Source organism: Saxophila tyrrhenica (assembly GCF_035928015.1).
Source record: "Saxophila tyrrhenica strain CCFEE 5935 chromosome Unknown scaffold_5, whole genome shotgun sequence".
Classification (NCBI taxonomy): domain Eukaryota; kingdom Fungi; phylum Ascomycota; class Dothideomycetes; order Mycosphaerellales; family Extremaceae; genus Saxophila; species Saxophila tyrrhenica.
This window is the reverse complement of record NW_027041737.1, coordinates 1455869-1469052: the sequence shown is the minus strand read 5'-3', so window position 1 is coordinate 1469052 and position 13184 is coordinate 1455869. Positions and strand designations below refer to the sequence as shown.

Genomic DNA, 13184 nt, shown 5'->3' with positions numbered 1-13184 from the left:
CACATTTGGCTCTAGGATCTTGAAAATCTGTAGCTTGATCATGACTTCTGTTCCACATTCCAATCGTTCGGAATGTGAGGGTGTTCTTTGGCGGTGTTGGCACGCCGAGTCGTGCTTGCTGCGAGGGTCCGAAATTCGACGTCACTTGTGATTCTGTTTACAATCATCTTAGACAAACTCTCGTCCTGTCTTCTTTGTACCTCACCTACGCCTTTATCCACAAGCCAAAAGGACGTAAACATGGCAGACACAGAGCCCGAGGTGCCGGAGACTCACGTCCTGGCCATTGCCAGCCATGTGCGTGCTCTAATCTCGACCGAACCCTCCAAGGCGTGAAATCACATGCTGACAGAATGGTAAGGTCACTTCCGGGTAAGTCCACGACAAAAAGTACCAACACCACTCCAACAGCACCCGCTGAGATGATATGTCTACAGCTACGTCGGCAACACCATGGCGACCTTCTGCATGCAAACCCTCGGCTGCGAAGTCTCCGCCATCCACACCGTCAACTACAGTACCCTTCTTCCCCTTTCCCTCGTCCTACTCCCATACCAACGAAAGCGTCACAGGCAACCACGTAGGCTACGGCCGCTTCACCGGCCGCAAATCCAGCCCCTCCGAAGTCAGCGACCTCTACACCGGCCTCAAGTCCTCTGGCCTCTCCAACTTCCACATCCTGCTCTCCGGCTACTGCCCTTCCGCCGCTTTAGTCGAGGAAATCGGAAAAATCGCCCGCGAACGCAAACTCGAATCCGCCACTTCGCCCGGGTCGTTCTTCTGGATCCTCGACCCGGTCATGGGGGATAACGGCCGTATCTACGTCGCTGAAGACACCGTGCCCGCGTATCGAGGTCTACTGAGAGACGCGGATTTGATCCTGCCGAACCAGTTCGAAGCGGAGCTGTTGTCTGGCGTGCAGATTACGGATTTGGAGAGTATGACGCGCGCGATTGAGAAGTTGCATACCGAGCATCACGTGCCGCATGTACTCATCACGTCGATCCGCTTCCCGAGCTCGGGGGAGGCGACGCCGGAGGCGAGCGAGGACGATCTCACGTCGACGGGGAAATTAAGCGTCATCGGCTCGAGCGCGACGTCCAACCAGGAGCCACGATTATTCCGGATCACGATACCCTCACTGCCAGTCTATTTCTCTGGCACGGGGGACATGTTCGCCGCGACGCTTGTAGCGAGGCTGCGGCAAGCGGCGTTGCAGGCCGGGGTGCTGGGGAAGCCGAACTGGCGGAGCGAGGACGGTGTGCGGGGGCCTGATTTGCCGCTGGCGAAGGCGACGGAGAAGGTGTTGGCGAGTATGCATGCGGTGTTGGAGGATACGGCGGAGCATTATGCCAAGGCGAAGGCGGATATGGAGGGGGAGGGGGAGTTGAGTGGTGGGGTTGGGGTGGAGGCGGGGCAGGACAAGGAGGTGGAGAGGCATTTGCGGTTGACGAGGGCGGCGGAGGTGAGGGTGGTGCGGAATGCGAGGATGCTTGTGCATCCGCCTGATCTGGAGCAGTTCAAGGCGCAGGCCATCGAGAGCGGTGGGAGTGCGTGAAGGTGTGGGATCGTTAGACCTGGCAGATTTCTACTTCCTCGGACCTATGCTCCCATGAATCTTGATATACTTGCTCGCTCATTCAGATGCATGGAATGCCACCCGGGCTGCTTGGTATATGTCCACAGCCTCACGGCACTCTCGCTCGCTATGCAAGATGACACATCTCCTGCGTCCTGTTCCTGGCACATACTCTTCAGAACACGCTGTGAGATCATCCGTTCGTACACTGATACGACATGCCACTTCCTTCGAACGCCTTCAACACCTAGTCGTACCGCTCTACTCCTCATCGCCGATCTAGACACGCATAGTCAGCCTCGAAACACGACGCAACCTTGATCTGTGGGAATGGGGGTTGGACATACCTTCGGCGCAAGATAGAAGCGCAAATAACTATTATTCGCCAGCCCATACTCGACCAGCAACGGCACCTCGTTGCTCAGACACAGGCGCACCTGCTTGCTCAGCCCACTGGCCTTGCAGAAATTGACGAGGTATTTGAGCGAAAAGGTCAGGGCGACGGGCTCGCTGAGGTTGATCTCCACGTTCTGCGTCTCGTCCTCGACGTTGCTGTGCGGGCGCAGGGAGACGGCGCCGGAGCCGATGTCGCCCGTGCAGGTGAACTTGACGCCTTCTTTTGTGCATTCGATGGCGACTGTTTATTCATATCAGCAGCCACTCCCACTCTTCTCTTCCATCCGCAGGGACGACATACCCGACTCCGACAACTGATTCAAATCCCGACAGATGCGCTGAAACTCCGAGCTCGGCAGCGTCACCGTGGCCGCATACTCGGTATCCGGAATGCCCAAGTGCTCCTGATCGATATCCATCAACTTGATATCATACTCACTGAAGCGATCCGTCTTGGGGTCCTCGAAGACCAAGTTCACCACATCCGGCGTGTCCTCCGCTTTGAGCGTGAGGATGTCTTCGCTCTGCGCCGCGCGCAGCACTTTGGTCAGGGAGGTCAGGTTGATGCCGAGGGCGATGTTGCGGTCGCAGCGGAAGGGGGAGAAGGACTCGGATTTCAGCATCATGGAGACGAGGGCGACGTGCGAGTTGTCCATGGCTTGCAGCGCGATGCCGCTGTCGTTGCAGTCGAAGTTGCAGTCTTGCACCAGGTCTTTGATCGCGTCGACGACCTGGAGATACATTAGCGATGCGCGCGCATGGGTGGAGGAGGAGGAGGAGGAGGAGGAGGAGGAGGGGGTGGTGTACCTTCTTCAGCAGGTTCGCTTCTTCGAGGCGTGCTTCTAGCATGATGGGCGGCTGTTTGAAGGGTTATGGACAGATAGTGCTACAAGTAAGGCGCGAGGTGTATGCGGGAGTTGTTGTGTTTGCGTTGTGGTGAAGATAGGAAAGTGTTTGGTGGGGTACGCGAAGGGAAAGCCACTTAACGCGTCGCTCGCGTTTTTCGAAGAAGCTCAGGCCACTTCTCTTCACGTGCACTTTCACATGTCCTGCATCTGGTTGGACGAGATGGCCGAGAATTCCGATGTAGAAAGCAGATGTTCCGCGCAATTCATACTCAGTCGTGAAGCCATATTCATAATTGTTTCCTACAAATTAAAATCGTACAACTACACAAGAAAGCCGCTCCATCATCCAGACGCCTCGCTAAATCATGACCATCTGCAGCGATGTCCCCCATCATATCGAAGTTATCCTCATCCCATCTTTCGTCGCCTTGGGTGGCCTCTGACTCAAGACCGTCTGCAGCTCCCGCAACATGCCAGTGTTAGACTCCCGCTGCGCTCTCGCGGTCGCCTGCCTGTCCCTTTCCTCCTGCATCTTCAGAATCCTCTCTTCACGGGAAAGCGTGCTGCGCTGTCTGGGCATCGCAACAGCCTCAAAGATCTCTTCATCCGGCGTGGTGGCCATGCTTGAGCGGTTGGACATTGAGTCGCCGGTCAGTGCCTTCAGAGCGTCCATGGGCCCCCCGCCTTCTTCCACCGCGGTGAGGCCGCTGATGCTGGAGATGGGTGAGCGAATGCTCGATCGAACGCTCGAAGCACGAGAGATGCGTCGGTCTTGTTTCGTGAGATTCGACTGAAGGCTGGCTTTGCCGGTCTCCCAGGCGTGCATCAGCTCCTTCAGGTCAGCGCCAATGGACTCGTACTGAGCCATCAAGTTTGGGCCGAGGTCGCTAAGGTCCTCGGACTGTTCGATGGAGCGATTTGTCTCTTCACGGAGAATCTGCATCTTCGCCTGCAGCGAGCGGATGCCAGACGACAGCATGCTGATCTTGCGGACCTGCGTGCGCATCTTATCTCGAGCAGGGAAGGTGGGTGACCTGTTCGCAGGTGTGAGGGGAGTGGCGAGTGTCTCCATCTCGGATAGACATTGCTGAAGCTTCTCAGCATACTGCCCGATGACGCTGGCTTCTTTGCCCATAGCATCGCTTGCCACGCGCCACCGCAAAAAGTCAGGCTTCCCGCCATCGGCTTCCAGAGACATGAGCGAGCTCAGCATGACACGTCGCAGGACGCCTGCCCGGTAACTGAGCACGCGCAGTGATTTGAGAGATTCTGCGTCGTCATCCAGCACGCTCAACGCCTCCGACCCAGCTGCCTCTTTGGCGTCCTGTGGATTGATGTCGTAGATCTCAAAGTACTTCTCAAGATCATCCGCGTCGATCAGGGCCCGAAGTGTCTCGCAGGTGGATATACATGTGGGGATGACGGAAGAGTAAGCATGATACACCAGCTTACGAAGCCGAATGCATCTCCGTGCGGCGGACTGGTCGTCGATTCGCGAGGCTGGTGGCAATGGAGTGCTAAGTCGGTAGCCCTTGGACACCAGCTCCACCTCCTGGATTAGGGAGAGGGCCGAGCTGGCGGAGACCTCGAATGCTTGCCAATTAGCCGTCAATGTCGTGATCTCCGCGACAGCCTGCCGGCGCAAGAACTTGAGCCACTGGCGTCGCACGTAGCCATAGCCCACAAATGCGGTCACGAGGAAGATGGCTAGTACGAGCGCTATCCGGCTCGTGCTGAGGGCGCCGTCCCGGCTGCTGCGCGCCCAGTGGATCAGGTAGACCAACGCAAAGGCCACGATCGCGGTCCCAGTGGCGCCGTAGAGGCTCGTGGCCACGCTAGGCATGGCGGAGCCTTCAGCAGTCCCATCCAGGCCATGATTGGGCAGAGACGGAGGCAGCGCGCCCTGGTCCAGGTACTCGTTCAGCAGCTGCGACGCGACGATGATGTACCGGAAGTGCTCCAAAAAGCGCGCATTGTCGGCACGACCGAGTCGCGAGTTGAGCGCGGTCGACCATGCATTATGTATCCTGCCCAGCGCATTCTTGGGTTTTGACAGGTCGCGAAGAGTGGTTGCGATGGATTTGTGGGTACGAAGGGTCGGTCTGGTGTTCGACCGGGGCGCGAAGGACGTCGGTGTCTCGTCGTTGTATCTGCCCGCCTCTTCGGAAGTGTGATCGTTCTGGACGCTAGTATCTAGTCGTGTGTCCAGGTATCCCTCACCTGTGGTGGTTTTATCAGCGCTGCTGGTCGGCATATGCAGGCGCGGAGGCGCAGGAAAGCACTCACCCTCGAGGTAGGTGGCGAGGGGTGTGCCATCATCGTGAAAGGTCTCCATTCATCCGCATTCGTTCTGCCTGGGCTCGCATCGGGTCCGCAGCATGGGCGGTATGTTGTCGCGAGTGCGTCTCCGGCCGTAGGTTTGTCCGCAGTCTCGGTCGATGTCGTCGATGTCCTTGGGTCGAAGCGCACGGAAAGTAGAAAGCCGGAGTCCGGTATGGAGGGGCAGGCGGTCTAGGAGGTGAAGTGCAGTCTCACGGCGTTTAGCATATGCGCAGTTCAAGACTCAGGGGTGCATGTGAGCGGTCGCCCGTGCGCCTCGACAACCAGAAAGCTGGCAACACCAACCTGGAAGCTGTTTCGTCGCATCTTCTTTCCTGCAACGACGCATGTAAACCTGACGTGACATGTTATGGTCAACAGCGGACTGTGTTTCGGCCGGATGGCATAGCTGAAAACGAGAACAAGAGACGTTCCGTCGCGGGTCGTTCTCGTCTGATCAATCCGCGCGGATCCAGCTCCTGCCCGGACGTCATGCTTGGGAATTTACCACCTTTTCTCGCAAGCCACACTTCACCCAAACATGCATTAGTCACGCCCGTTTCCAACTACACCTCCCAGAGCTCTTGATGCTGATGATGGCATATGACATCTTGATCTATTCTGGACGTGTACAGTAATGCGAGTCGGCCACATCTTCCATCCGCCCGCTTTCCCAAGAGAAGAACATCGTGCGACTTACCATCCCGTCCGAGGGATTCCCGCAGACTCTCCGCTGGAATCAAAAACCAGAAGCCATCAGAGAGCTCAAGAGGGATAGCTTCATGTCCAGACACTTGCTGATGAATAAGCTACACCACCGTTCTGATAGACATGGCCTGACCTCAAGCCTTCGGCCGTCGATCGCATACACCAGAGCAGACAAGTCTCCTGCACGAACGCAAGGCAAGGCAAGACCGCACATCTTCCGCACACATTGCTACTGCTGCTGCTTGGCCAAGAGACTACCGGCTTGCACACTACCACCTCAAGCTTGCTCGTAGGACATACTGCTCCCATCCTGCTTTCAAATCAACAGCCATCTATCGGCGGTTCTATGGCGATGGTGGTTCAACACATGCTTCTAGCCTTGTCCCAAAACACACCTTCTCCTGCCTTCCCCGAACCTCGACACAGCCTTGTAGTCCAGTAGGGTTTAATGGACATATGAATGCAGCTTGAGACTCCGTTCCTGCATGCCACTAACTGCGCCAGGCATGTCGAACCACCCCAGCACGACCGACGGCTCGGTGTTCTCTTCGCTTACACCATGCGCCATTCGCTCGGCAGAACCGCAATGTAAGCATGCACGCGATCGATCTCACCTGTGGCAAGTTTCTTAGTCACTTTTCGTTGCCTGGAAAATGTCTCTCCCCATCTTCTTCGCATCTTCCTTTTCCCTGTGGCTGCGCTACTTCAAACGCCATGGCCTGCCACGATCGCCACTCATGCGAAGCTGCCAGCGACTCATCCTCCAAGGCCAGAACACGACTTGGGATACCCGGAGCATCTTCACGGCCGATCTCCTTCCTTATAATGCCACTGCCTGTCCCCTGCACCGATCTCATACCAAGCTTAAGGCCTCCTACCGGCAATAGATTCAAGTGCCGACGAACTACACTATTGCATGACGTTCTACCGTCCCTTCCTAGCATCCTCCATCACTGTTACGAAGATCATGAGTGAGGAACAGCGGATCAACGTCTGCAAGACAGGGTTGAACCAGATCTACACCATGCTTCGCAACTCGCCACAGAGCTACCGCGACTACCTCAACCTGGGTCGATCGGTGATCGCGCACATCAACTCAACGACGTTCGTGCAACAAGCTGCGCGGACAGCGGAGCAGGCTTGGATGGTCGCGGGCCTGCAACGACTGGCAGCACTCGACGACGGCAACGGCGCTACCTTGGACATCACAACCTGGTGCTCGCAACAGTGGATGCTGTTGCACCAACGAGATCCTCGAAACGTCGGAGCTCTGCGCGGTCTCGGTCAAGCTTGGATGACGCGCGCACAACCCGTGCTGTCGAGAATACACCGAATCGATGGGAGCTCATCTTCCAGCGGCGACAGTGGCAGCAGATCAGTCAGATCAATCACCTCCTCCGAAGACGAACGACAAAATGCCGCAGCTACCGCGGAGGCTGAACGACGATCCGGGACGCAGGACTATGTCGAAGCACGAGGGTACCTCCAGCCCGCGACAGAATATCTCGAGCGAGCTGTGGCCGCTGCAATTGAGCAGGAGACGCTGTCTGGAGATTTGCTGGCGACGGTGGGTTCTCTCGAGATTCTGGTCATTGGAATTGTGTCTAACGTCGAACAACAGACGGCCGAAGCATACATGTCGCTCGGCAACGCCTCGAGTCCGCGGGTCAACGAACGGTTCTTCAGGAGAGCGCTGCAGCTGCTGCGTGCGGCGTCGCAGATCGAGGGCTACAGCTTAAGCCGTTACCTGCAGCAGTACGTCAGCACCAGACGAAGACAGAGGACATGCACACCTCGTACTGACCGCTTCGCAGGTACCTGGACGACTACGGTCGACTGCTCGACTAGCAGCATTGACGCCTTCGAATTGGTCCTTGGAGATGTAACGATACTTCGGTTTGGTTTCGATGAAGCATTGAGCGCAAACAGACAGGGGTTTTGCAGGGCACTGTTGCCGGCAACAGACGATGCAACCTACAATACAGACAAGACACTTCTGGACTTCCGGGAGTGAAGCGTTGAGCGTTTCGTACTCTCGTAGCAACATATATATCTCTTCTCTCCACGAATCTCACTCCAATACCCAAGCTGCATCCACACCTCGTATCAAATAGCACTCATGCCAGTCCTTTGCCTATTCGAGCTCCACAAAGCCAACCTCGTGTGATTACATCTGGTGGAGCTTCTCGTGATTACTGCAGCTCAGTGCCTGTCTACATCTGTCACGGCCGTTACGTCTTCAACCCAACTGAGCCGTCTCTCGTGTCGGCCGACAGACCAAAACCGTCACTGACATCCTCCTTCCCGTTCTCCGACTCTTGACGACGTCGAAATTGGCTTGTTGACTAAGCGACAGAAGGAGTCCGTGCACGATTCGGGTCGGCACCTCCTTCGACTCCGATCTCACCTCACCTCGCAGAATAGTACCGATTCCTCTCTTTCGCCCGCATAACACGACAATCTGACCGCCTGCGGCTCCGAAAGATCTCGGCTTCGCTCCCAACCAAAACACCGCAAACTCCCCAAATCGAACATCCGGTCCGCGAACGGCGCAAGACTTACCGTCAACCTCCCCGCCCTGCGTACATTCAGCCTTACATCCGTAAGCACGCAAAACGACACGTGCAGGATCTAGCGCCCATCAAGAGGTCGACTGCAGCAGCTCCCTCGCCACCGGAACGGACGACCGTCCTCTTCAAGAACCATGCTAGACGAACGCGAACTCGCCACCCGTCCCATAGTCCAAGACAGCGTCCAGCACAACGCCCGCGTGCGTCCCTTTCCCTCCTTCCCACCCAAACAAAACCAGTCTAACCCTTTCCCATTCAGACCGTCTCCAACATCCGCGCCCTCACCGCCTCCCTCTTCGGCGTCGCCGCAGGCACACTCGGCCTCGAATCCATCCCCGGATTCATCTTCTACGCCCTCGGCACCGCCGTGGTCTCGGTGCTCATCTTCGCGTTCAAAGCGGAGAGCGAGCCCAAAGCGTACTTTTACCGGCCGATGGCGGATCTCTGGGCGGGCGATATGTTTGGGGGGTTGATGAGTTTTGTGCTGACTTGGACGTTGTTTTACAATTTGGCCAAGGCGTGAGGGGTGGTTGCTTTGCTGTGGATTGAGCAATCCTGTGATTGGTGATTTGGCAAGGCGCAGACTGTGGTAGCAGAGATGACGACCTACCAGCTGATTGGACAGTGGCAGAAGCCGGGTCGCTGTGGTGGCGTCAAGTCATCTGGTAAGGAAAAGATTCATGAACTGCAGTGATCGTTGCGAGAGGGTGCTATGAACGCACTATAGGTTCCACCGAGACGGCAACAGGCCGTATCAACATCAGCAGTATGACATCCACCTCACATCGGGGCTGCTAGCCGGAGAACAGACCTCCATCTCGTTCCAATCGCACCTCTCAGCACTCTCCATCATCGCAACAGCTCTTTCCATCCAGACCACTCGCTCCAGCGCCACAACATACTCCTGCTAGTCCGACAACATCCCAAACCGTGCCCTAGAAACCCCCTCCAACATCCTCTCCTTCCTCTCTAGCAATCCAATGAATCTCCGACTCTGGCCACTCCCCGGCAAACTCCTCCTCAAACATCTGTACCTCCGACACAAAATGCTCCGGCAACTCACCCACGACCTCCTCACCACCTTCCTCATGACCCGCCAGATCGCCCGTGTCCGTCTCCGTCGCCAACGTCTGGCTGAGATCGCTCTTGTTCCCACCAATGTCCCATCTGCGAGCCCTCCCCTTCGGCATCAATATTGGCGCTGGGGTAGGCGCGCTATCATCCGCTGCTGTCTGCGACGGTGAAGCTCTGAACTCGCTCGGAAAGCTGTCGCGTGGACCGTCCCGGATTGTTACTTCCTCACCCGGCAGAGAAAGGCGCATGCGCTTCTTCGACGGGCTTTCATCTGGATTTGAAGGTGTAAGACGGCGCTTCTTCGGATCCGCGTCGACAGACGTGTTGCCGAAAGCAGAGGCTGGCGTGAGCTTCGATGATGCGCTGAAGCTGCGGCGCATGTCATCGTAGCTGTGAGCTGGTGCTGGCGTTGTGCTTTGACAGCCGGTCGTGGGGCTGTTGGAATCATGATGTGGTGTTGGCTGCGTCGGCTCCGTCTCGCCGCCCAACCCACTGCCCATGTCCATCCCACCCGTGTAGCCCGCGTAGCCCATGTCATTGTTGCTGCCCAACCCGCCCTCCAGCCCACTGCCCACGTTCATTCCTCCCATGTCACTCATGTAGCCCATGCCACCCATGCCACCCATGCGACTCATGTCACCCATGCCGCTCACGCCACCCATGTCGGTCGAACCAGTCATGTTGCCCATGCCGCTCATACCCGTCACGCCACCCATGCCATACATTCCCATTCCACTCATGTCACCCATTTCACTTACCTCTACGCCGCCAGCATTGCTGAACTCCCCAAGCCCCATACCGCTGACCTGAGGCTGGTCAAACACAGAGTCTGATCGATCCGCGCTGCCCTGAACCTGACGTTGACCGCCAGTGCTGCCCTTGGCCCGGGAAGCATGCAGGAAGGCGTTATTGTCGTCCGACAGAGTCTTCAGCGTTTGGAACAGAGGTGTGTTGATCAGCCACGAGCGATCTCCGGCCGGACGCACCGATTCGTTGGGGGCTGGAAGAGTGCCTGTGAAGGTGTACGGTCGATCCTGTATCGAAGCGGCGGACTGCGCTTGCTCTTCTGGCTTGTTCATCGCGTTGCTACCGCCAACGCTGTCCGCATTCTGCTGCGTGGGTACGAATGGCTGATTTGGCTGGCCTAGCCCGCTGCCTTTCATAGCGTTGCCGGAGAAATTGTACGAGCTCGGCGGCCCGGACGCAACCCGGCGAGCCTGTGGAGGAGGCATCATGTCGATGGGCTTCAACGTGGTCGAGGTATGGACGTCCGGACGCTGCATGCCATACGGGCTGACTTGCGATGACGTATGATCCATCTGAGGCAAGAAATTAGGCGTTGCAGCTTGCTGCTGATCGTCCGTGCCAGCTTGGGCAGAAGGTGAGCCGCTTGGCGGACCATATCGCGTCGGTGGTCGCATTTGTGTTTGTGCAGATGCTGATGGTAACTGGCCGGTAGTCTGACGAGCTTGGTTTTCTTCCCGCTCCCTCGCCTGGACACTGCGCTTGATGTAGTCCGGTTTGGCAAGGAGTTGGAGCAACATTGTGTCCGGCAGAATCTGACGAGGTCGGTCGATGCCAGGTGGAGGCCTGGCGGCATTCAGCGCCTTCAGGGTGGCGGGCGAAAAGTCCTGGTCGGTCGTTGGTTCCTGCAGCAGCTGCCGGCGACCTGGGGTAGCACCTTTGCTCTTGCGGCTCCAGTCATTGATCAGCGAGCCCAGATTGGGAGCCGTGTTGGTGCCGCGAGCACTATCTGTGCGCTTCGCTGCTTGGTCCTTCCTCAGTGCTATATTCTTGGTGGGCGATTCTGAGAGGTCCGACTTCTGCGAGTAGACCGATGCCTCGGACTTGTCGGGAGAAGGCTCTCGCGAACTGATGGACGAGCCCAAGCTCTCAGCGTACGCAACCTTCTTGTTCCGAGTTCGGGTACTGCGTCGGAGGCCACCGGCGTCGGAGTCGGGCGTGTCTTGCTTCTTTCCTGAGTTCTTGGCCAGCTTTGGCCGGCCTTTCTTCTTCGGCACCGATGCGACTGCTGGCGCTGGTTGCGCGGGTTGCACTGGTTGTGGCGCCGAGGTAGCCTGCGACGGAGCATCCCCAATGAGGTGTGGGCGCACTGCGGTGTACCCTGCGTTGGCAGCTTGACTGATGTTATGGATATTGGCCGATAAAGGTTGCGCAGGCTGTAAGGCCTGCTTTCCCGTTGCGAAGGGCAGGCCTTGCTGCTGGGCGCGGTGAAGTAGAGTCTCCTGCTGTTTTGCCCTGGCGTACTGAATGAATTCATCGAATGGTGGCGTCCATGGTAGACCAGCCTGCTGAAGACGCTGCTCACGCTGGCGGTAGAATTGGCAGGCTGCCTGTAACGTCAAAATTCTCTGCTGTCGCCTTGCGACCAGCTCATCGCGCTTCTGCAGAGCATTCGTCGCAATCGCAGTGAGCTGAGCATAGCTTGGGTGCTGCAAGCGCAGATCCTGCGACAGCCCCCAGACATCCGCACTCGTATTGAATTGCCTGTGTTGTTGCTGTGCTTGTGCGACTTCATCCTGCGCCTGCTCCAGCTGCAGACGCAACTCTCCGAGCTGTTGATTGACGCTTTCAAGCACGCGGCCGTCAGGGGTCCACTTGCAGTAGAAGCCCCCGAGACCGCATGGCGTCGAAGAGACGTTGTGTTCACTTTGATAATCGCTGCATGCCACCTTCTCATAGAATGGAACCCCTGCCGCCCGCCCGCATTCCTCCTCAATGAGTATAACGTGATTGCAGACGTACCTTGTGAAGCGCTGAAAGCACATGATGCTGGTTGTGGTGAAGCAATAGCGTGTTGAGTGGTCACGCGGTTGTGACTGCCAGGTGAGGAATGTAGTGCGCCGTAAAGCGCGTCTGTGGTGAAGGTGGAGAGTGAAGGGTGAAAAGCTCAGCGTGCTGTGTTTGTTGTTGCTCACCTCACGTCGGTGCAGTCGCGCCAAGGCATATTGATATCGGCTTCGAACGGCCCGGTTGCTCATGGCAAGAGCGATCGTGACTTCCCACGCAACCTCTGACCCTTCTTGAACCAAACGATATCGAGAAGCTCTCCCAGCAACTGACAGAAACACCTCCGCAGTTCATGCCAATACGACAATAAGCCGATGGGCTCATCCATCAGGGGGCTATATCAGCGAGCAGCAGCTGTTCGAGCAGTCCACAGGCATGGCCTTCACTTATGGAACAAGTAAGACGGTACCGGATGTTTCTTTCAACCTTGTCGCGGTTCAATCTCCCGTTCTTTCAAGAGCTCCCAAAGGCTTACTTCCAAGTCGAAGGGCAAGTCGTCCACCTCCGAATGCCACCAAACGGTGCAAACTCATGTGCGGGTCGGTGAAGGATATTATATCATTCACTCTGGTCTGTCGACTGAACAACATTCACCTGAGCTATCATGAAAAGCCAACAGCTGAGCCGGTTTCGAGCAAGCTCTTTAGAGACAGAAAGCCATGGTCGTTCTCGATACTTATCTTACCTAGAGGACGGATCTCAGCTGACGGCTTTCGTACGGCTCTTCTCATGCCGCCCTCTAACCCTCTCGCTGAGTACTTTTGCACCAGGAAGCCGTCCCTCTAAAGGCATCCTTCGTCTGGCGTTTCCAGAGAGGACGACGCTTGACACGTAGTCGTCCCCAGAATGCTGGTGGCGAAAAGCCATTCACTACCAACA

The 13184-nt window shown here is 56.9% G+C and overlaps 6 protein-coding genes across 6 annotated transcripts; 3 read left to right on the top strand and 3 right to left on the bottom strand.

Annotated features, from left to right (window-relative positions):
- Window positions 1–353: 353 nt before the first annotated feature.
- Window positions 354–1558, top strand: BUD16 (putative pyridoxal kinase; the record flags this gene model as incomplete). The annotated part of the gene is made up of 2 exons (XM_064801244.1): window positions 354–372; window positions 438–1558. 2 exons carry the CDS (start codon window positions 354–356, stop codon window positions 1556–1558), a joined length of 1140 nt encoding a protein of 379 aa, XP_064661195.1.
- Window positions 1559–1840: 282 nt separating this feature from the next.
- POL30 (proliferating cell nuclear antigen) lies at window positions 1841–2824 on the bottom strand (the record flags this gene model as incomplete). Its single annotated transcript, XM_064801243.1, has 4 exons — window positions 1841–1858; window positions 1927–2216; window positions 2277–2706; window positions 2783–2824. The coding sequence occupies 4 exons, from the start codon at window positions 2822–2824 to the stop codon at window positions 1841–1843; spliced, it is 780 nt and encodes a 259-aa protein (XP_064661194.1).
- Window positions 2825–3214: 390 nt separating this feature from the next.
- LTR77_003988 (uncharacterized protein) lies at window positions 3215–5158 on the bottom strand (the record flags this gene model as incomplete). Its single annotated transcript, XM_064801242.1, has 2 exons — window positions 3215–5043; window positions 5110–5158. 2 exons carry the CDS (start codon window positions 5156–5158, stop codon window positions 3215–3217), a joined length of 1878 nt encoding a protein of 625 aa, XP_064661193.1.
- A 1659-nt stretch (window positions 5159–6817) lies between these two features.
- On the top strand, window positions 6818–7698 carry LTR77_003987 (uncharacterized protein; the record flags this gene model as incomplete). Its single annotated transcript, XM_064801241.1, has 2 exons — window positions 6818–7605; window positions 7665–7698. 2 exons carry the CDS (start codon window positions 6818–6820, stop codon window positions 7696–7698), a joined length of 822 nt encoding a protein of 273 aa, XP_064661192.1.
- Window positions 7699–8554: 856 nt separating this feature from the next.
- LTR77_003986 (uncharacterized protein) lies at window positions 8555–8943 on the top strand (the record flags this gene model as incomplete). Its single annotated transcript, XM_064801240.1, has 2 exons — window positions 8555–8620; window positions 8680–8943. 2 exons carry the CDS (start codon window positions 8555–8557, stop codon window positions 8941–8943), a joined length of 330 nt encoding a protein of 109 aa, XP_064661191.1.
- A 412-nt stretch (window positions 8944–9355) lies between these two features.
- On the bottom strand, window positions 9356–12283 carry LTR77_003985 (uncharacterized protein; the record flags this gene model as incomplete). Its single annotated transcript, XM_064801239.1, has 1 exon — window positions 9356–12283. One exon carries the CDS (start codon window positions 12281–12283, stop codon window positions 9356–9358), a length of 2928 nt encoding a protein of 975 aa, XP_064661190.1.
- Between the last annotated feature and the right edge of the window lie 901 nt (window positions 12284–13184).